Genomic DNA, 16,158 nt, shown 5'->3' on the forward strand with positions numbered 1-16,158 from the left:
TATCCCCTCTGGAAATTTCTCCACAGCCTCAGGCCATCCTGATTTTAGACCCTAAAATCCCAAATGAAAAGCAGACTTTTAGAGACGTTTATTCTCCTGGGTGACAGCTGAGATGGCCAACATACTTTGTGCATTGGCTTTGCCTCTCAGGCCTGTGAACTGAGACCTGGACTTCTTGTCTGAATTGCCCTCGCCAGCTCCTGCACCTGTGCATCAGCGATTTCTCCACACATATGTACTAAGCTGTTTGTGAGCACCATGTGAGCAGAATACACACACTTCCTGCCCTCTTGGGGTTTACAGTTGAGTGAGGAAGACATTACTCCAACAAATGTAGAATTACAACATGCCAAATACCATGAAGAAGAGGGTGGTAATTCTGGGGGCATTTGACCGACTCAAGGAGGTCAGGGAGCAAACTGTGTGGGATGGGGATGGAAGACTGGGGGGAAATGGTACTCACAGCAGAGCCGAGTCTATCTCTGTAGAAAGATGGGGAGAGGTGGGCTGCGAAGAGTAGGAGCTCGGAGAGGGGTTGGGTCTTCATAGTCTCTGGCTTCTTCTCATCAGTGAGTCCACCTCAATTCTCAATCATCATGGAGTACTGTGAACTTGGGACCCTGAGGGAGCTGTTGGATAAGGAAAAGGACCTCACATTCGGTGTGCGCATCGCCCTAATCCTGGGGGCAGCCAGAGGCTTGAACAGGTACCAGATGGGGTGAAAGGGTGCCAAGAAGAACTGGACGGGTCTGTCTACACCACTGTTAATCCCAGAGATGACGAGAGAACAGGCCAGTAGCCCCAGACAGTCTCCCACTCATACACTGTTTTACTACTTACTCTGATTACAGATAGAAGGGAGAAAGGAGGATTAACCCAGTGAGCACCAGATTGCAGAATTGGAGGTTGAATGTCCTGAAATGTCCAGGCTGCTCTTCTAGAGTTGGATAGGCCCTAAACTTGGGGTTGCCAGATTTAGCAAATAAAAATACAACATACCTAGTTAAATTTGAATTTCAGATAAGTAATGAATAATTTTTTAGTATAAGTATGGGGCTGGCCAGTTAGTTCAGTCAATTAAAGTGTGGTGTTATGACACCAAGTCCAAGGGTTTGGACCCCCATACCAGCCAGCCACCAAAACAAAAAAAAAGTATTAAATATGTCCTAAATATTGCATGGGGGATATTCACACTAGATTTCGGATATAGCACATTCAAGATAAACAAAATATTGTTTTAGCATAACTATGTCCCATGCAATTCGGGGGTGTACTTATACTGTAAAAAACAAAAAATTCATTGGGGCCGGCCCGTGGCTCACTCGGGAGAGTGTGGTGTTGATAACACCAAGGCCACGGGTTTGGATCCCATATAGAGATGGCCCGTTAGCTCAGGGTGCTGACAACACCAAGTCATGGGTTAAGATCCCCTTACCGGTCATCTTTAAAAAAAAAAAAAAAATTCATTGCTTATCTGAAACTCACATTTAACTGAGTGTCCTGTATTTCATCTGGCAAATCTACCTACTTTCTCATGCAGAATCTATGGTTCCTTTAGTCAAGGGTCCCCAAAGGCCAGTCACTCAAAAACCAGCTGTAGGGCTTTTATCACATCCTTAATACCACCAGTATTATTTACTTAACATTTTTCTTTAAATTAACTCACTTTTTAAAAATCTAAACTTAGTTTTTTTTTTCTACTACTACCATAAATTGAAAACCAGTATGGCTTGCCACAAATAGGTGACCACAGAGAAAACCAAAACAATGTAATTAAGTTCTGGCTGGATGAGCTGCCTGCGGGAGCTCTGTAATTCAGAACCACATTCTCTTTGTGCAAAGGAGATATTAGCAGACTTAGAGAGGTGTTAAGGACACCTGACACCAAACTGAGACTTTCTCCTTGATGTACTCAGAGAGATCGGAATAAACTGAAAGGAGAACAATTTTCTCTGTGTGTGATCTTGCATACCACTATATCTCATACTTTTGGAAATACTGTCTTAGCTATTAATTTGAAATTATAAAGCTTATTTCTTCTCAACTCCCTAAACTAGTGAGTTTTATGAGAAGTAATTTTGGATGCTGTAGGGGACATCATTAGTGTCATCCAGCTTCTTTACCAGCTCCATGTACTCATCCCCCACTCATGCTTTGCCGCTAAAAGTTCATAGCTGCAATCTTCAGAGGATCACCCATGGGCACTGGAACCCATTCACCCTCATAGATAGCTGAAAGTGTCCAGGAGTTTAAAATCCACCCATCCTTGCCCCACCCACCATCTGTAGCCACTGACTGGCTGGTGTGAGAACAGAAGACCAGCTCACCTGGGACAAACCCTAAGGTGTAACTGTGCTCCAGAGGTGTCCATGAGATCAGGATGACATTGCGACTTTACCTGAAATCACAGCCTTGCTTGATTTCTTCTCTTTCCCTATCCTGCTTCCTCCACTCCCTCTCCCATTTCTCCTGGGTGAGAAAATAAATAAATAATTCTTAATAAATCACTTGTACCCAAATCCTTGGCTCTTAATCTACTTCAGGGAGAACCTGACCTCAGGCAGACATTATGACAACAACCCGAACTGGGACACAGGCTTCTTTAATCCCAAGCACTTGCCTGTAAGTCAGTGGGAACCCCAGCTTCACCTTCTGTTTAAACCAGAAGAGTCCTAGGCATGGTCCAACCATCTAGCCATGCCTTTGAGCACTTTGGTCTGCCTAGCACCACCCAGGAAAAGCACTTTCATCCTTTTCTACCTAAAGTGATGCCAGGTGCCACATTGCATGCACTCCACAAGAGCTGTCATGCCTGCTTGTACAATGCATCATAGCTCTGCTATATACTCATAGCACACAATGATCAAATCTCACCTCTGCATCCCAGTTTTCCCATCTCCATGGATAGCTACCCATGAGGAAGTCATGGTACTGACCAGCCTTATTATCCTGGTAATGACTGTCAAAACCCCAAGAAAGTCTGTGCAAAGGTCATTAATATTTTCTGCCTTTGGTCATGTCAGGCTACACCATTCAGAAACACCTGAACTCCACAGAAACATCAGCAGCGCAAGCTTCCTGGTAACTAATGGCTACCAAGTGAAGGTGAGTGTGCCTTCCAGGGGTCTCTTTGAGTCAAACCTGCATGTCTGTTTGGTGCTGGGAGAGGTACACAAGGGTCTCAGAAAGGCTGCGCCTGCTTGTTTCTCTGCTTTAATTTTGGTACTGAGCGCAACTCTTCCCCTGCCTGTACAGCTTTTCAGTGCCCACCACAGGACAGGCTCAATCAATCCTTGCCTCTCATTCTAATGCCCACCTTCCTTCACCACCTGCTTAGCAGGGAGAGGCTAAGAGTCATTTCCCCTTAGATGCCTGGATCCCTATAACACCCACCAGGGGATTTTCTTAGAGCCGATAGGGTATTCAGACACACAGTATTGCCATAGGCCACACTTGGCATTCAATGTCACTTAGAAGGGTATCCTGAAGAAAACACAGATGCCAGTAGCACCAAACCTTCTCTCCAGTGTGAGTCTCCACCGTCATCCCGCAGATATTCTCTTTGTCTCTGCCCCAGATGCTAGATTAAAAGGCTCCCATCAGGTGGGTGTGGGGTCATCCAGGCTTAGAGGCCCCATGACTGGAAAGAGTCAATATCTCTTCTAACAATCCTTCAGGCATACCTTCCAATGTCCCTGCAGGGATGTGCCAGCTGCCAGTTATAAGGCTTGCCACAAAGCACGGCATCCGTATCTGCTATGTGTAGTCCCCTTCCCCCCACCCTGTCTGGAAGCAATTTAACCAATCAGAGGTCATTTTTTTTATCAGCAATGTCACTAAAGAGAATAGGTGACAGTCTATCTTTATCAGGTTTCCAGGGGGAACAGAGCTAAAAAGTTAACTGAAAACAAGATTTTCATATGGAGGAAGAAAGGGTTTTGTTAACTCGGTCGGTATCCACACTTCCCAAGTGCTAAAAGAAAGTTTTCTCTGTCGTCCATAGATGGTTTTCTTTCTTCCAGTCTTATGAGTGTCAAGGACAGCCCTCAGTTAACCAAAGACAGGTCTTTTCTGCCTTTCAGATGTCTTTCTCCCTCGCCAATGGTGATATAAGTACTCCTGAAGCACTATGTCTGCAGCACTCTCATGATCCTCTCATCACCTGACTGAAACGTGTGCTATTCAGCCTTTCATCCCTGATATCTAGCATGGTGCTTGATGTCAGAGAATGTCAGTGCTCACTAAACACGTGAGCAAATGAAGGAATGAAAGGGGGATGGGCCATCTCAGAGTCTTATCCTCCTCCTGACCTTGCCACTAGATTTGGATACCTGGCTGAGTGTGGTACTTCTGCACACTGATGGTGCTAATGGCAGGTGTGCATGGAGCAAGAACATTCACTCCCATTAACTGTGCTATGGCTTCTTTCAAAACACCATGTGACTGTACAGGGTCTGCAGGGATCACTCACGCTTATCAAGTAAATCCAAAGGAACAAGCTGATCCCCTATAGGGTCAAATAGAACAGAGGGAATGTCCTTGCATCATTTTTTATCTGCTTCTGGGAGAAAGCAAGCCATGTGGTAGCTCTGTGCACCCCTCTCCCCCCTCACTGAATGGAGTTGAGTCTTCAACTGAGAAAACTCTGTATCTAAGAAAGTAATACTAACAACAATTACAACTTACCAAGGCTCACAGGTGCTTTATAACCATTATCTCAAGTAATTCCTCATTGCCATCACCCCATTTTATAGAGAAGAAATCTCTTTGTCTTTCTCTTGGTGGATGCTCTGTGATAAGTTAAATTCATAATGTTAGCCAATAGCATAGCCACACCGGCAGAAGACACTATTGGAAATAAATCCCTAAGGTAAAAGACCATTCCCTGACAATCGTATGTAGTGCCAACCCCCTGTGCTCTATGCCTCCACCCGAGATCTTGCTGTTTCTAAGTCACGTCTCTATCTAGCTTGCAGGATTTGAACTGAGCAAAACACAGACTTCCATCAGCCGGGAAACTAAGGAAAAAACAGAGATTGCCAATTCTGCAGCATATGTCTCACCTCAGGGACTGGAAAATGTGTTTCATAAATATGACATAAAAGCTGAAATATACAGGTTCGTTCATGTTCTCGTGCAGATTCTGACTCAGATGAACAGGATGGGAAAGCCCAAGTCAAACTCCTCTTCCAAGGACCATCTTAACTCTGGTGAATGGAATTGGGTGGTAATCAGAAAATTCACTGAGTTTTCAGGAAGTGGCTAGAGGGAATGGGAAAAGGGAAACTTGTTATGGTTGTTCAGTCTCTTGGTTTTCTTTTAGCTTCGGAATCGTCCTCTGGGAAATCGCCACTGGGAAGATTCCATTTGAAGGTGATGAATGTGAAGGCTGGTTCAGCCAGTGCTGGGACTGGGTCCCCTTCCAATAGTCTAGAAATTTCCCATTGGTGCTGTCCCAGGAGCTTTGTTCTCCAAGGTGGGAACTGCCTGTGCTGGTCAGTGAGTCATTGGAAGCCCTTGTTTTTTCCATATTTGAAATCCCTAGTTCTGATGCCAGCCACCAGCATCCAGAGACATGTTTGAGTGCCAGAGCAATTTTTAAAGTCTCTCATCCTGTTTCTATGCCAGGCTGTAATTCTGAGAAGATCTTCCAACTGGTGACTGTGGACCGGCAGCAGGAGCCAGTGGGTGAACATTGCCCTTTAGAGCTGCAGGAGATCATTGATGAGTGCCGGGCCTATGAGCCATCCCGGCGGCCCTATGTTGACGGTAGGGTTCTTTCTTGTGTAAAGAGCATGAGCCACACGCTTATTTCACATTTGTGAAAGATTTCTTTTTTACAAGCTTCAAGGCAATAGTTCACAATCAGGGGTGACTTTGCCCTCCAGGAAATATTTGGCAATGTCTGAAGACATTTTGGGTTGTTACAACTCCAAGGAGGTAGGGTGGGGTTTGCTACTGGCATTTATCGGATAAAGACCAGAGATGCAACTCAACTTTCTACAATGCATAGGACAGCCCTCTTACAACAAAGAATTATCCAGCCCAAGTGTCAATAGTGCAGGGCTTCAGAAACTCTACTGTAAGGACATTGTTTAGTCTAAATGGATTGGGAGGGCAGATGACTTTCCTCCAGCCTATTTCTTTCCTTCCTTCTTTTCTTCCTTCCTCTTCTCTATATTCTTGGGATTATTTCCTTGACTCAGAATTTTATCTCCCCATGTCATCAGCTGCTTCTCTGTAACTTCCTTATGCTGTCTCCCTCCCTGGGAGCATCTCCCTCTCCCACCTTAGATCCAAATCTCCCAGAGTTTCCACAAAGTGCCAGACAGAAAAGAGAGGAGTTCACATGCAGCATCCCTGGATTGGCGAAGTGTTTCCACTAAAGTTGCCGCGAGTTGAAAAACACAAAATGATTTTTTTCTTATCCTTATCACGATATGTACGACACTACAGCAGTGTATAATATATGTATGTGCAGTTAAAATGTCAAAAGAACATCACACATCCATCCCTCATTAAAGAATGGAACATAGCCATTTACTCAGAAACCACCTATGAGTGTCTTGGTTTCCACATTCCTCTCCTTTCTTCCAGAGGTAACCACTGTTCTAACTTTTGTGGTAAACATTTATTTACGTATATTTTTTATTGTTTTACAACCTAGAAATAGTATATTATTTGGTTTCCCATGTTTGGAGACTATATATTAATGACATCGTACAATATTCTACCATGACTTGCTTCATTTGCTCAACATTATGATTTGAAATTCATCCATGTTAACATGGTGGTTTCAATTCACTCATTTTCACTGTCCATTAGATAACCATGCACCTTACTTATCCATTCCATTGTGGGGTGGATATTTTAGTTGTTCCAGTACTTTGTTCTGGTCTATTACTTTGTTCGTGTTTAAATGTTGCCTCTTGGAACATTCTCTTGCATGTCTCCTGTGCCACACATACAAGAGTTACTCAAGTTATAGACCTGGGGATGGAGCATGCTGATTATTGAAGATGAAATGCCTCGAAAGAGGAACTAAAGAGACAGACATCCAGCTTTTTGAGGCAGTTTCCAAGGGCGTCTTCACTACTTACAGAAGTCTCTGGCATGAGGACTGTTCTTCAAGGCCTTCTATCATGTGGTCCATCGAGAAACACCAACAGCACCTGAGAGGGTGTCTCATCCCTCATCTTTCCTCTCCCTTCACCCACATCCCTACCTTTCGAGTGAAATATCAAAATCATGGTCAAGATTATATATGAAACTTTCTCTTCACCACTGCAGAGCAGAAAAGAGGACACAATGGCACTTCCTGAACAACTGGCTTTCAAGATAGATAAGAAGCTGACAGTGATTTGAGAAATAAAGACTGAGTATCTTAAGATGGCGGTGGCTGCGGCGGTTGGCACGGAGTAGCTGAGGTGGAAAAGGCGGCCACTGGGCCTTAGGCAGCCAGGAAACTTGTGGACCTTCCTCTTGCCGTCTCTTAAGGGAGGACCGCTGCTGGTGGCCGGTCGTGGGGGCTGACCGCCACTTTGCCCTTGGCAGCACAGGCTGCCTCATTTACAGGCAACAGCTTTGAAGTATGGAGCAGGAAAAGAACTGTTTCTTAGCTGCAAAAGCGAGTCTCTAAACAGGGAACATGGCGCCAGGGCTGCTGTTGATGCTGCCAGGATGCCGGAGGCCAGGGCCGCGCTGAAGGTGGCCAGCTGCCCTATTCAGGATTCAAGGTTTCAGGCTGGCATAAAAGAAGATTCCTGGGAGCGCCCAAGCCGCGCCACAGGACCAAGTGAGCAGCCCGAGGCGGCAGCGGCCAAGAACGGGGACAGTGATGATGCAGAGGCAGAGAGGGAGCCACCCGACCCGGCACAGCCCTGTGAGTGACCCCCAGCCCGGCCCTGCTCGGGGGGCGGACGCCTGCCCCACCAGGCCACTCACTGGCCCCAGGGCTGCCTCCATTTTCTCAGGTGGTGGTGCCTCCGGCCTGGCTCGGCCAAGCCTGTCCTCCTCGCCCAGCTTGGCTCCTCACTGAGCCTTCCCACTTGCTTGCCACGGCGAGGGGCTTCCCAGGGCCTGCGGGCCAGCCTCCCCTCCCACTACCTCTGTGGTTCTCTGGTGGGGCTGGTGGCGTGGGGCATCCCCAGCCACCATCCGGAGGGCAAGGAAGTACGGGCTGGGCCGACTGTCACTCCACCATACCCTAGGCTCCGGCTCCCGGTAAACTTCCTGTTACCGGGAGGCAGATACCACCTCTGCGGCCATCAGTTCGGAAAAATGCCTAACCGATTTCTGGTTAGGAATAGTGTGGTCGGAGAGTTACCGAATTCGCTTGAACCTGCTGGAGAGCTGACTGCGGGCGGGCACCGGACTCAGTCCACACCGGGGGAATTCAAAGGTGAACTGTGTGCTGCAGCCTCCTCCCCTGAGGAGCTCATGCTCTGGTGTGGGAGATAAGATAAGTACACAAATAACCGCGATAACAGGAGGAAGGTGATAAGTCCCGAGAAAGATCTACACAGTGCTACAAAGGCACCCAAAGTGACCTAGCAGAAACCTGGTAGACTTCCTGGGCAAGGCGGTGCCAAGCAGGGTCTTGAAGGCCCAGCGAATAGACGAGGGCTGCAGAAGACACATCCCAGCCCAGCCCAGTGCGCACAGAGTGGGGAGACTTCTGGCTAGGGAGGCGAAGACGCGACAGAAACCACACACTCTGTGGGGTTGCCACTGCGTGATCCAACAGCCCGGGCCAGAGAGCACAGAACAGGGAGAAGTCCTGCACGGGAAGTGGAAGCTCAGCAGAGACCACACACCCTGCGGTACTGCCCTGTGATCCAGCAGCCCAGCAGAGTCCAAGCTGACCAGAGAGGTGGCTCCCCGGAGAGGCCCAAGACCCGAGGCAACCACACACACAAGGCACTAGAGGCCACCTGAGCAGTCACGGAGGTAGCCATACCAAATTGGCAACCACAGCAACATCTTATTTAGTCAATAGTCTCAAACCGGTGGACTGTGAAACCCCCCACCACAATGAATAAACATCAAAGAAAAGATACCAGAAATACAAAAAATCAAGAAAGTACACCACCAAAAGTTAATAAATCTCAAACTCTAGATCCTATCGAACAAGAAGCCCTTAAAATGACTGACAAGGAATTTCGACCGATAATTCTAAGGAAACTGAATGAGATACAAGAAAACTCAGCTAGACATCATGATGAAACAAGGAAAAGTATACAGGACCTGAAAGAGGAAATGTACAAGGAAATCAATGTCCTGAAAAAAAATGTAGCAGAACTTGCTGAACTGAAGAAGTTATTCAGCGAAATAAAAAACACAACGGAGAGTTTAACCAGCAGGCTTGTCAAAGTTGAAGAGAGAACCTCTGAACTTGAAGATGGGCTGTTTGAAATAACACAAGCAGACAAAAAAGAAAAAAGAATCAAAGACATTGAAGAAAATCTGAGAGAGATATCAGACAACCTTAAGCGCTCAAATATCCAAGTCATGGATATCCCAGAAGGGGAGGAAAATGGAGATTGCATTGAAAACATATTCACAAAATAGTGACAGAAAACTTCCAAGGTATAGGAAAAATCACAGATCTTCAGATCCAGGAAGCTCAACGATCTCCAAACGTATTCAACCCAAAAAGGCCCTCTCCAAGACATGTTATAGTCAAATTGACAAAACTCAGAGACAAAGAGAGAATCTTAAAAGCTGCAAGAGAGAAGCGTCAAATCACCTATAAGGGAGCCCCAATCAGGCTAACATCAGACTTTTCATCACAAACCCTAAAAGGTAGAAAAGAATGGGATGATATACTCAAAATACTAAAAGACAAAGATTGCCAGCCAAGAATACTCTACCCTGCAAGGCTATCCTTCCGAAATGAAGGGCAAATAGTATATTTCTCAGACAAACAAAAACTGCAGGAGTTCACTACCACACGACCACCCTTACAAGAAATCCTCCAGGGAGTACTGGGTTTGGTTCCTGAAAAATAACTACCACTGCCATAAAAACCCAAGAAAAAACAAAACCCACTAGTATAATAAAAATGGCATTCATGAAGAGAAAACAAACAAACAAAAACACTATCTACAACCTAAGGAACCAACAAACACAGAAACCAAACAGCAAATCAGAAAGCAAGGAATAAAAGACACCTAAGACAACCAAACAACCAATAAAATGCTAGGAATAAATCAACACCTCTCAATAACAACTCTTAATGTAAAAGGCTTAAATTCCCCAATCAAAAGACACAGACTGGCTGACTGGATTAAAAAGGAGGACCCAACTATATGCTGCCTACAAGAGACCCACCTCACCCATAAAGATTCACATAGACTAAGAGTGAAAGGATAGAAAAAGTTTTACCATGCAAACAGAAAAGAAAAACGAGCTGGAGTAGCTATTCTTATATCTGACCAAATAGACTTTAAACTAAAAACCATATAAAGAGACAATGAGGGACACTACATAATGATAAAAGGACTGATCCATCAAGAAGACATAACAATCATAAATATGTATGCACTCAATGTTGGAGCAGCCTGATTTATAAAACAAACTCTATTAGACCTAAAGAAGGAAATAGACACTAATACTATAATAGCAGGGGACCTGAACACCCCACTGTCAATATTAGACAGATCATCTAGGCAAAGAATCAGTAGAGAAACACAAGATCTAAACAATACTCTAGACCAATTGGAATTGGCAGATATCTACAGAACATTCCATCAAACAACCTCAGAATATTCATTCTTCTCATCAGCACATGGATCATTCTCCAGGATAGATCACATATTAGGTCACAAATCAAGTCTCAATAAATACAAAAAAATTGGAATTATCCCATGTATTTTCTCAGACCATAATGGATTAAAACTAGAAATTAATAACAAACGAAACTCTGGAAACTATACAAACACGTGGAAATTAAACAGCATTCTACATAATGACATATGGGTCCAAGAAGAAATCAAGCAGGAAATCAAAAAATTTATTGAAACTAATGAAAGCAATGATACATAATACCAAAACCTGTGGGATACTGCAAAAGCAGTATTGAGGGGGAAATTTATTGCATTAAATGCTCACCTCAGAAGAATGGAAAGATTGCAAGTGAACAACCTAACATTTCACCTTAGAACTAGAAAAACAAGAACAATCCAAACCTAAAGTTAGCAGACGGAAAGAAATCATTAAGATCAGAGCAGAACTGAATGAAATTGAAACCCAAAAAACAATACAAAAGATCAATGAATCAAAAAGTTGGTTTTTTTAAAAGATAAATAAAATTGACAAACCATTAGCATGGCTAACAAAAAAGAGAGAAGATTCAAATAATAAAAATTAGAAATGAAAAAGGCGATATTACAACGGATTCATCTGAAATACAAGGAATCATTCGAGACTACTATAAACAACTATACGCCAACAAATGTGAAAATCTGGAGGAAATGGATAAATTTCTGGACATACACAAGCTCCCAAAACTGAACCATGAAGACGTAGAAAATTTGAACAGACCAATAACAATAAAGGAGATTGAAGCTGTTATCAGAAGGCTCCCAACAAAGAAAAGCCCAGGACCAGACGGATTCACAGCAGAATTTTACCAAACATTCAAAGAGGAATTGACACTGATTCTTTACAAACTATTTCAAAAGATTGAAACGACGCAAATCTCCCAAACTCATTCTATGAAGCAAACATCATCCTGATACCAAAACCAGGTAAAGATATAACCAAAAAAGAAAACTACAGGCCGATATCCTTGATGAATATAGATGCAAAAATCCTCACTAAAATACTAGCAAACAGAATACAGCAACACATACATAAAATTATTCACCACGATCAAGTGGGATTCATCCCAGGGACGCAAGGTTCGGTCAACATACGCAAATCAATAAATGTGATACACCCTATTAATAAAGTCAAACACAAGGACCATATGATCATCTCTATAGATGCTGAAAAAGCATTTGATAAAATTCAGCACTCATTCATGACAAACACCCTCTATAAGTTAGGTACAGAGGGAAAGTATCTCAACATAATTAAAGCCATGTATGACAAACTCATTGCCAATATCATCCTGAATGGGGAAAAGCTGAAAGCTTTTCCTTTAAGAACAGGAACTAGATAAGGATGCCCACTCTCACCACTCCTATTCAACATAGTGTTGGAAGTACTAGCCAGAGCAATCAGAGAAGAGAAGGAAATAAAGGGCATCCAGATTGGAAAAGATGAAGTCAAACTGTCCCTGTTTGCAGATGACATGATCCTATATACCGAACAGCCTAAAGCCTCTACAAAAAACTCTTGGAATTGATAAATGATTTCAGCACAGTAGCAGGATACAAAATCAACACACAAAAATCAGTAGCATTTCTTTTCTCCAATAGTGAACATGCAGAACGAGAAATCAAGAAAGCCTGCCCATTTACAATAGCCACCAAAAAAGTAAAATACTTAGGAATTGAGTTAACCAAGGATGTGAAAAATCTCTATAATGAGAACTACAAACCACTTCTGAGAGAAATTAGAGAGGATACAAGAAGATGGAAAGATATCCCATGCTCTTGGATTGGAAGAATCAACATAGTGAAAATGTCCATACTACCCAAAGTGATATACAAATTCAATGCAATCCCCATCAAAATTCCAAAGACATTTTTCTCAGAAATGGAAAGAACTATCCAGACATTTATATGGAATAATAAAAGACCACGCGTAGCCAAAGCAATGCTGAGCAAAAAAAATAAAGCTGGTGGCATAACACTACCCGACTTTAGGCTATACTACAAAGCTATAATAACCAAAACAGTATGGTACTGGCATAAAAACAGACACACTGATTAATGGAATAGAATAGAGAATCCAGAAATCAACCCACACACTTACTGCCATCTGATCTTTGGCAAAGGCACCAAGCCTATTCACTGGGGAAGGGACTGCCTCTTCAGCAAATGGTGCTGGGATAACTGGATATCCATATGCAGGAGAATGAAACTAGACCCATACCTCTCACCATATTAACTCAAAATGGATTAAGGATTTAAATATACACCCTGAAACAATAAAACTTCTTAAAGAAAACATAGAAGAAACACTTCAGGAAATAGGACTGGACACAGACCTCATGAATACGACCCCAAAAGCACGGGCAACCAAAGGAGAAATAAACAAATGGGATTATATCAAACTAAAAAGCTTCTGCACAGCAAAAGAAACAATTAACAGAGTTAAAAGACAACCAACAGAGTGGGAGAAAATATTTGCAAAATATACATCTGACAAAAGATCAATATCCAGAATATATAAGGAACTCAAACAACTTTACAAGAAAAAAACAAGCAACCCAATTAAAAAATGGGCAAAAGAGCTAAGCAGGCAGTTCTCTAAGGAAGATATACAAATGGCCAACAGACATATGAAAAAATGCTCAACATCACTCAGCATCCGGGAAATGCAAATCAAAACCACACTGAGATACCCTCTCACCTCAGTTAGGATGGCTAAAATCCAAAAGACTCTGAACGATAAATGCTGGTGAGGTTGCGGAGAAAAAGGAAATCTCATACATTGTTGGTGGGACTGCAAAATGCTGCAGCCTCTATGGAAAATGGTATGGAGGTTCCTCAAACAATTGCAGATAGATCTACCATATGACCCAGCTATCCCACTGCTGGGAATATACCCAGAGGAATGGAAATCATCAAGTCCAAGGTATACCTGTTCCCCAATGTTCATCGCAGCACTCTTTCCAATAGCCAAGAGTTGTAACCAGCCCAAATGTCCATCATCGGATGAGTGGATACGGAAAATGTGGTACATCTACACAATGGAATACTACTCAGCTATAAAAACGAATAAAATACTGCCATTTGCAACAACATGGATGGACCTTGAGAGAATTATATTAAGTGAAACGAGTCAGGCACAGAAAGAGAACTACCACATGTTCTCACTTATTGGTGGGAGCTAAAAATTAATATATAAACTCACACACACACACACACACACACACAAACAAAAAACCGGGGGGGGGGGAGATATAACAACCACAATTACTTGAAGTTGATAGGACAAGCAAACAGAAAGGACATTGTTGGGGGGGAGGGAGGAGAGGGAGGAGGGAGGGAGGTTTTGGTAAGGGGCAACAATAATCAACCACAATGTATATCGACAAAATAAAAGTTTAAATAAATAAATAAATAAAAGACTAGAAATAAAATGCTTGAACAGGTAAAAAAAAAAAAAAAAAAAAGAAGCTGACAGTGATTTAAACTCACATGGTGCCTTCCTCTCCTTCAAACTCTCCTTTGTCTCCTTTCTCCCTCTTTCAGGCTCCCTCACAACCCAGGGCCCTCCCATTATTAGAGAACCTATTACCACAGACTAATTCACACTAACATGTGAGTTTAACTCTCCCTCAAAGTATTTGTGTTTTTTAAAGTTGATCAAGTAAGAGGAAAACTTCATATCACAGAGGCATGAATGCAGATGGTGATTTAGGCACCAGCCAGACCAGGGGGAATGCAGTTTCTATATTGTTGTGTACTGTAGAACTGTCTTTATGTTTCTAGCTTGGCTCTCAGCTCCCTGCTATTGTCTAACTTTCTGTTCATTTATTCACAGAAATCTTAAAGAAACTGTCTATATTTACTGAGTAGCATATCAAAACCTAAACCAAGGAGACCCCGGACAAGAAGCTGAGAGAAACACAATGGAAGAAGGGACTGTGCTAGTTCCACACCTATGCCTCAAGAGGCCTTATAAATGTCCACTACCTCTCTTGGAACCCTACAAGCCATGAACAAGTTAGGCTAGCATGCTGGAGGATGAGAGACCATGTGGAGCAGAAGCAAACTGTCCCAGCTGAGGTCATACTAGACCTGCCAGCCTGGCAGCTGACCTAGTTACATGAGTGAGCCCAGTTAAGACCACAAGAATCACCCAGCTGAGCCCAGCCCAAATTGACCATTCACAAAATTATGAGCAAAATAAATTATTCTTGTCTTAAATCACTAAGTTGTGGGGTGGTTTATTACACAACAGTAGTAACTAAGCAAACACTGTAAAATCCTTCCTCTTGCCCATTGAACTAAGTACAGACTCCCCATTTTGGATACCCATAGCCTTATATTTTTGACTGCAACCTGACTTTCCATATCAGGTTGCAGAATTCTCCTGCCAGAGATTCCAGTCTCTAATGCCTATAGGACCTGGGAGGGCACCTAAATGAGTGAGTTGAGCATGGAGGGGAGTTCAGTGAACAGATGAGCTTTAAGAAGAACAGCGTCTGCTCAACTCCAGTCTATTTTTTATCATGTAAGAATGGAATCAATATTTCCAGAATTTTCCATTTTGTCAAAAGAAGCTAGAAATTTGGGTTTTTCTGTTAAGTGTCCCTATTTATAAAGGTTGACATTTCATTAAAAAATTATTTTAATCCTTGGGCCAGCCCATGGCTCACTTGGGAGAGTGTGGTGCTGATAACACTAAGGCCACAGGTTCGGATCCCTATATGGGGATGGCTGGTTAGCTCACTTGGAAGAGCATGGTGCTGACAACAACAAGTCAAGGGTTAAGATCCCCTTTCTGGTCATCTAAAAAAAAATTATTTTAATTCTATTAGTATAAACAAAATATGTTAGCATAGGATCTGCCAAATTTTTCATCTCTGTCAGACTTAACCCCCTGTCTCTGGCACATGGCTCATTAGTTCTGAATTTTTTATACCTTTCTTATATGTGTTTGCTTTGCCTCCAATATACTAATCCCCACCTCTACATATTGCATTTTTTTTTCACAACTCATTCCAAATCATTCAATAGCAAATGTGCTAGTCATTGTCCAATCACTGAGAAGACAGCAGTAAAAAAAAATAGTTAGAGATTCTATTCTTTATTTTTTTTGCAGCTGGCCAGTACAGGGATCTGAACCATTAGACCTTGGTATTATAATACCATACTTTAACCAACTGAGCTAACTGGCCAGCCCCTAAACTATTACTTTGGCAGAGCCACAGGTAGAGGTGGATTTACTGTGAAACTAATAAAGCTTAATCTTGGGGCCGGCCTGTGGCTCACTCGGGAGAGTGCGGTGCTGATAACACCAAGGCCACGGGTTCGG

At 43.0% G+C, this 16,158-nt stretch overlaps 1 protein-coding gene across 1 annotated transcript in view; it reads left to right on the forward strand.

Moving 5' to 3' along the window:
• The window catches only part of MLKL (mixed lineage kinase domain like pseudokinase), a 30,811-nt gene extending 15,761 nt beyond the window's left edge, over positions 1-15,050 (forward strand). The window contains exons 6-11 of the mRNA XM_063112709.1: positions 571-706; positions 3,024-3,105; positions 4,970-5,118; positions 5,324-5,373; positions 5,629-5,769; positions 14,662-15,050. Of these exons, the coding sequence (XP_062968779.1) occupies positions 571-706; positions 3,024-3,105; positions 4,970-5,118; positions 5,324-5,373; positions 5,629-5,769; positions 14,662-14,696 (593 nt within the window). The 3' untranslated portion in view covers positions 14,697-15,050. The remainder of the gene's footprint in view (positions 1-570; positions 707-3,023; positions 3,106-4,969; positions 5,119-5,323; positions 5,374-5,628; positions 5,770-14,661) is intronic.
• The last annotated feature ends 1,108 nt before the right edge of the window (positions 15,051-16,158 follow it).

The sequence above is a fragment of the Cynocephalus volans genome, chromosome 10 (assembly GCF_027409185.1).
Source record: "Cynocephalus volans isolate mCynVol1 chromosome 10, mCynVol1.pri, whole genome shotgun sequence".
Lineage (NCBI taxonomy): Eukaryota > Metazoa > Chordata > Mammalia > Dermoptera > Cynocephalidae > Cynocephalus > Cynocephalus volans.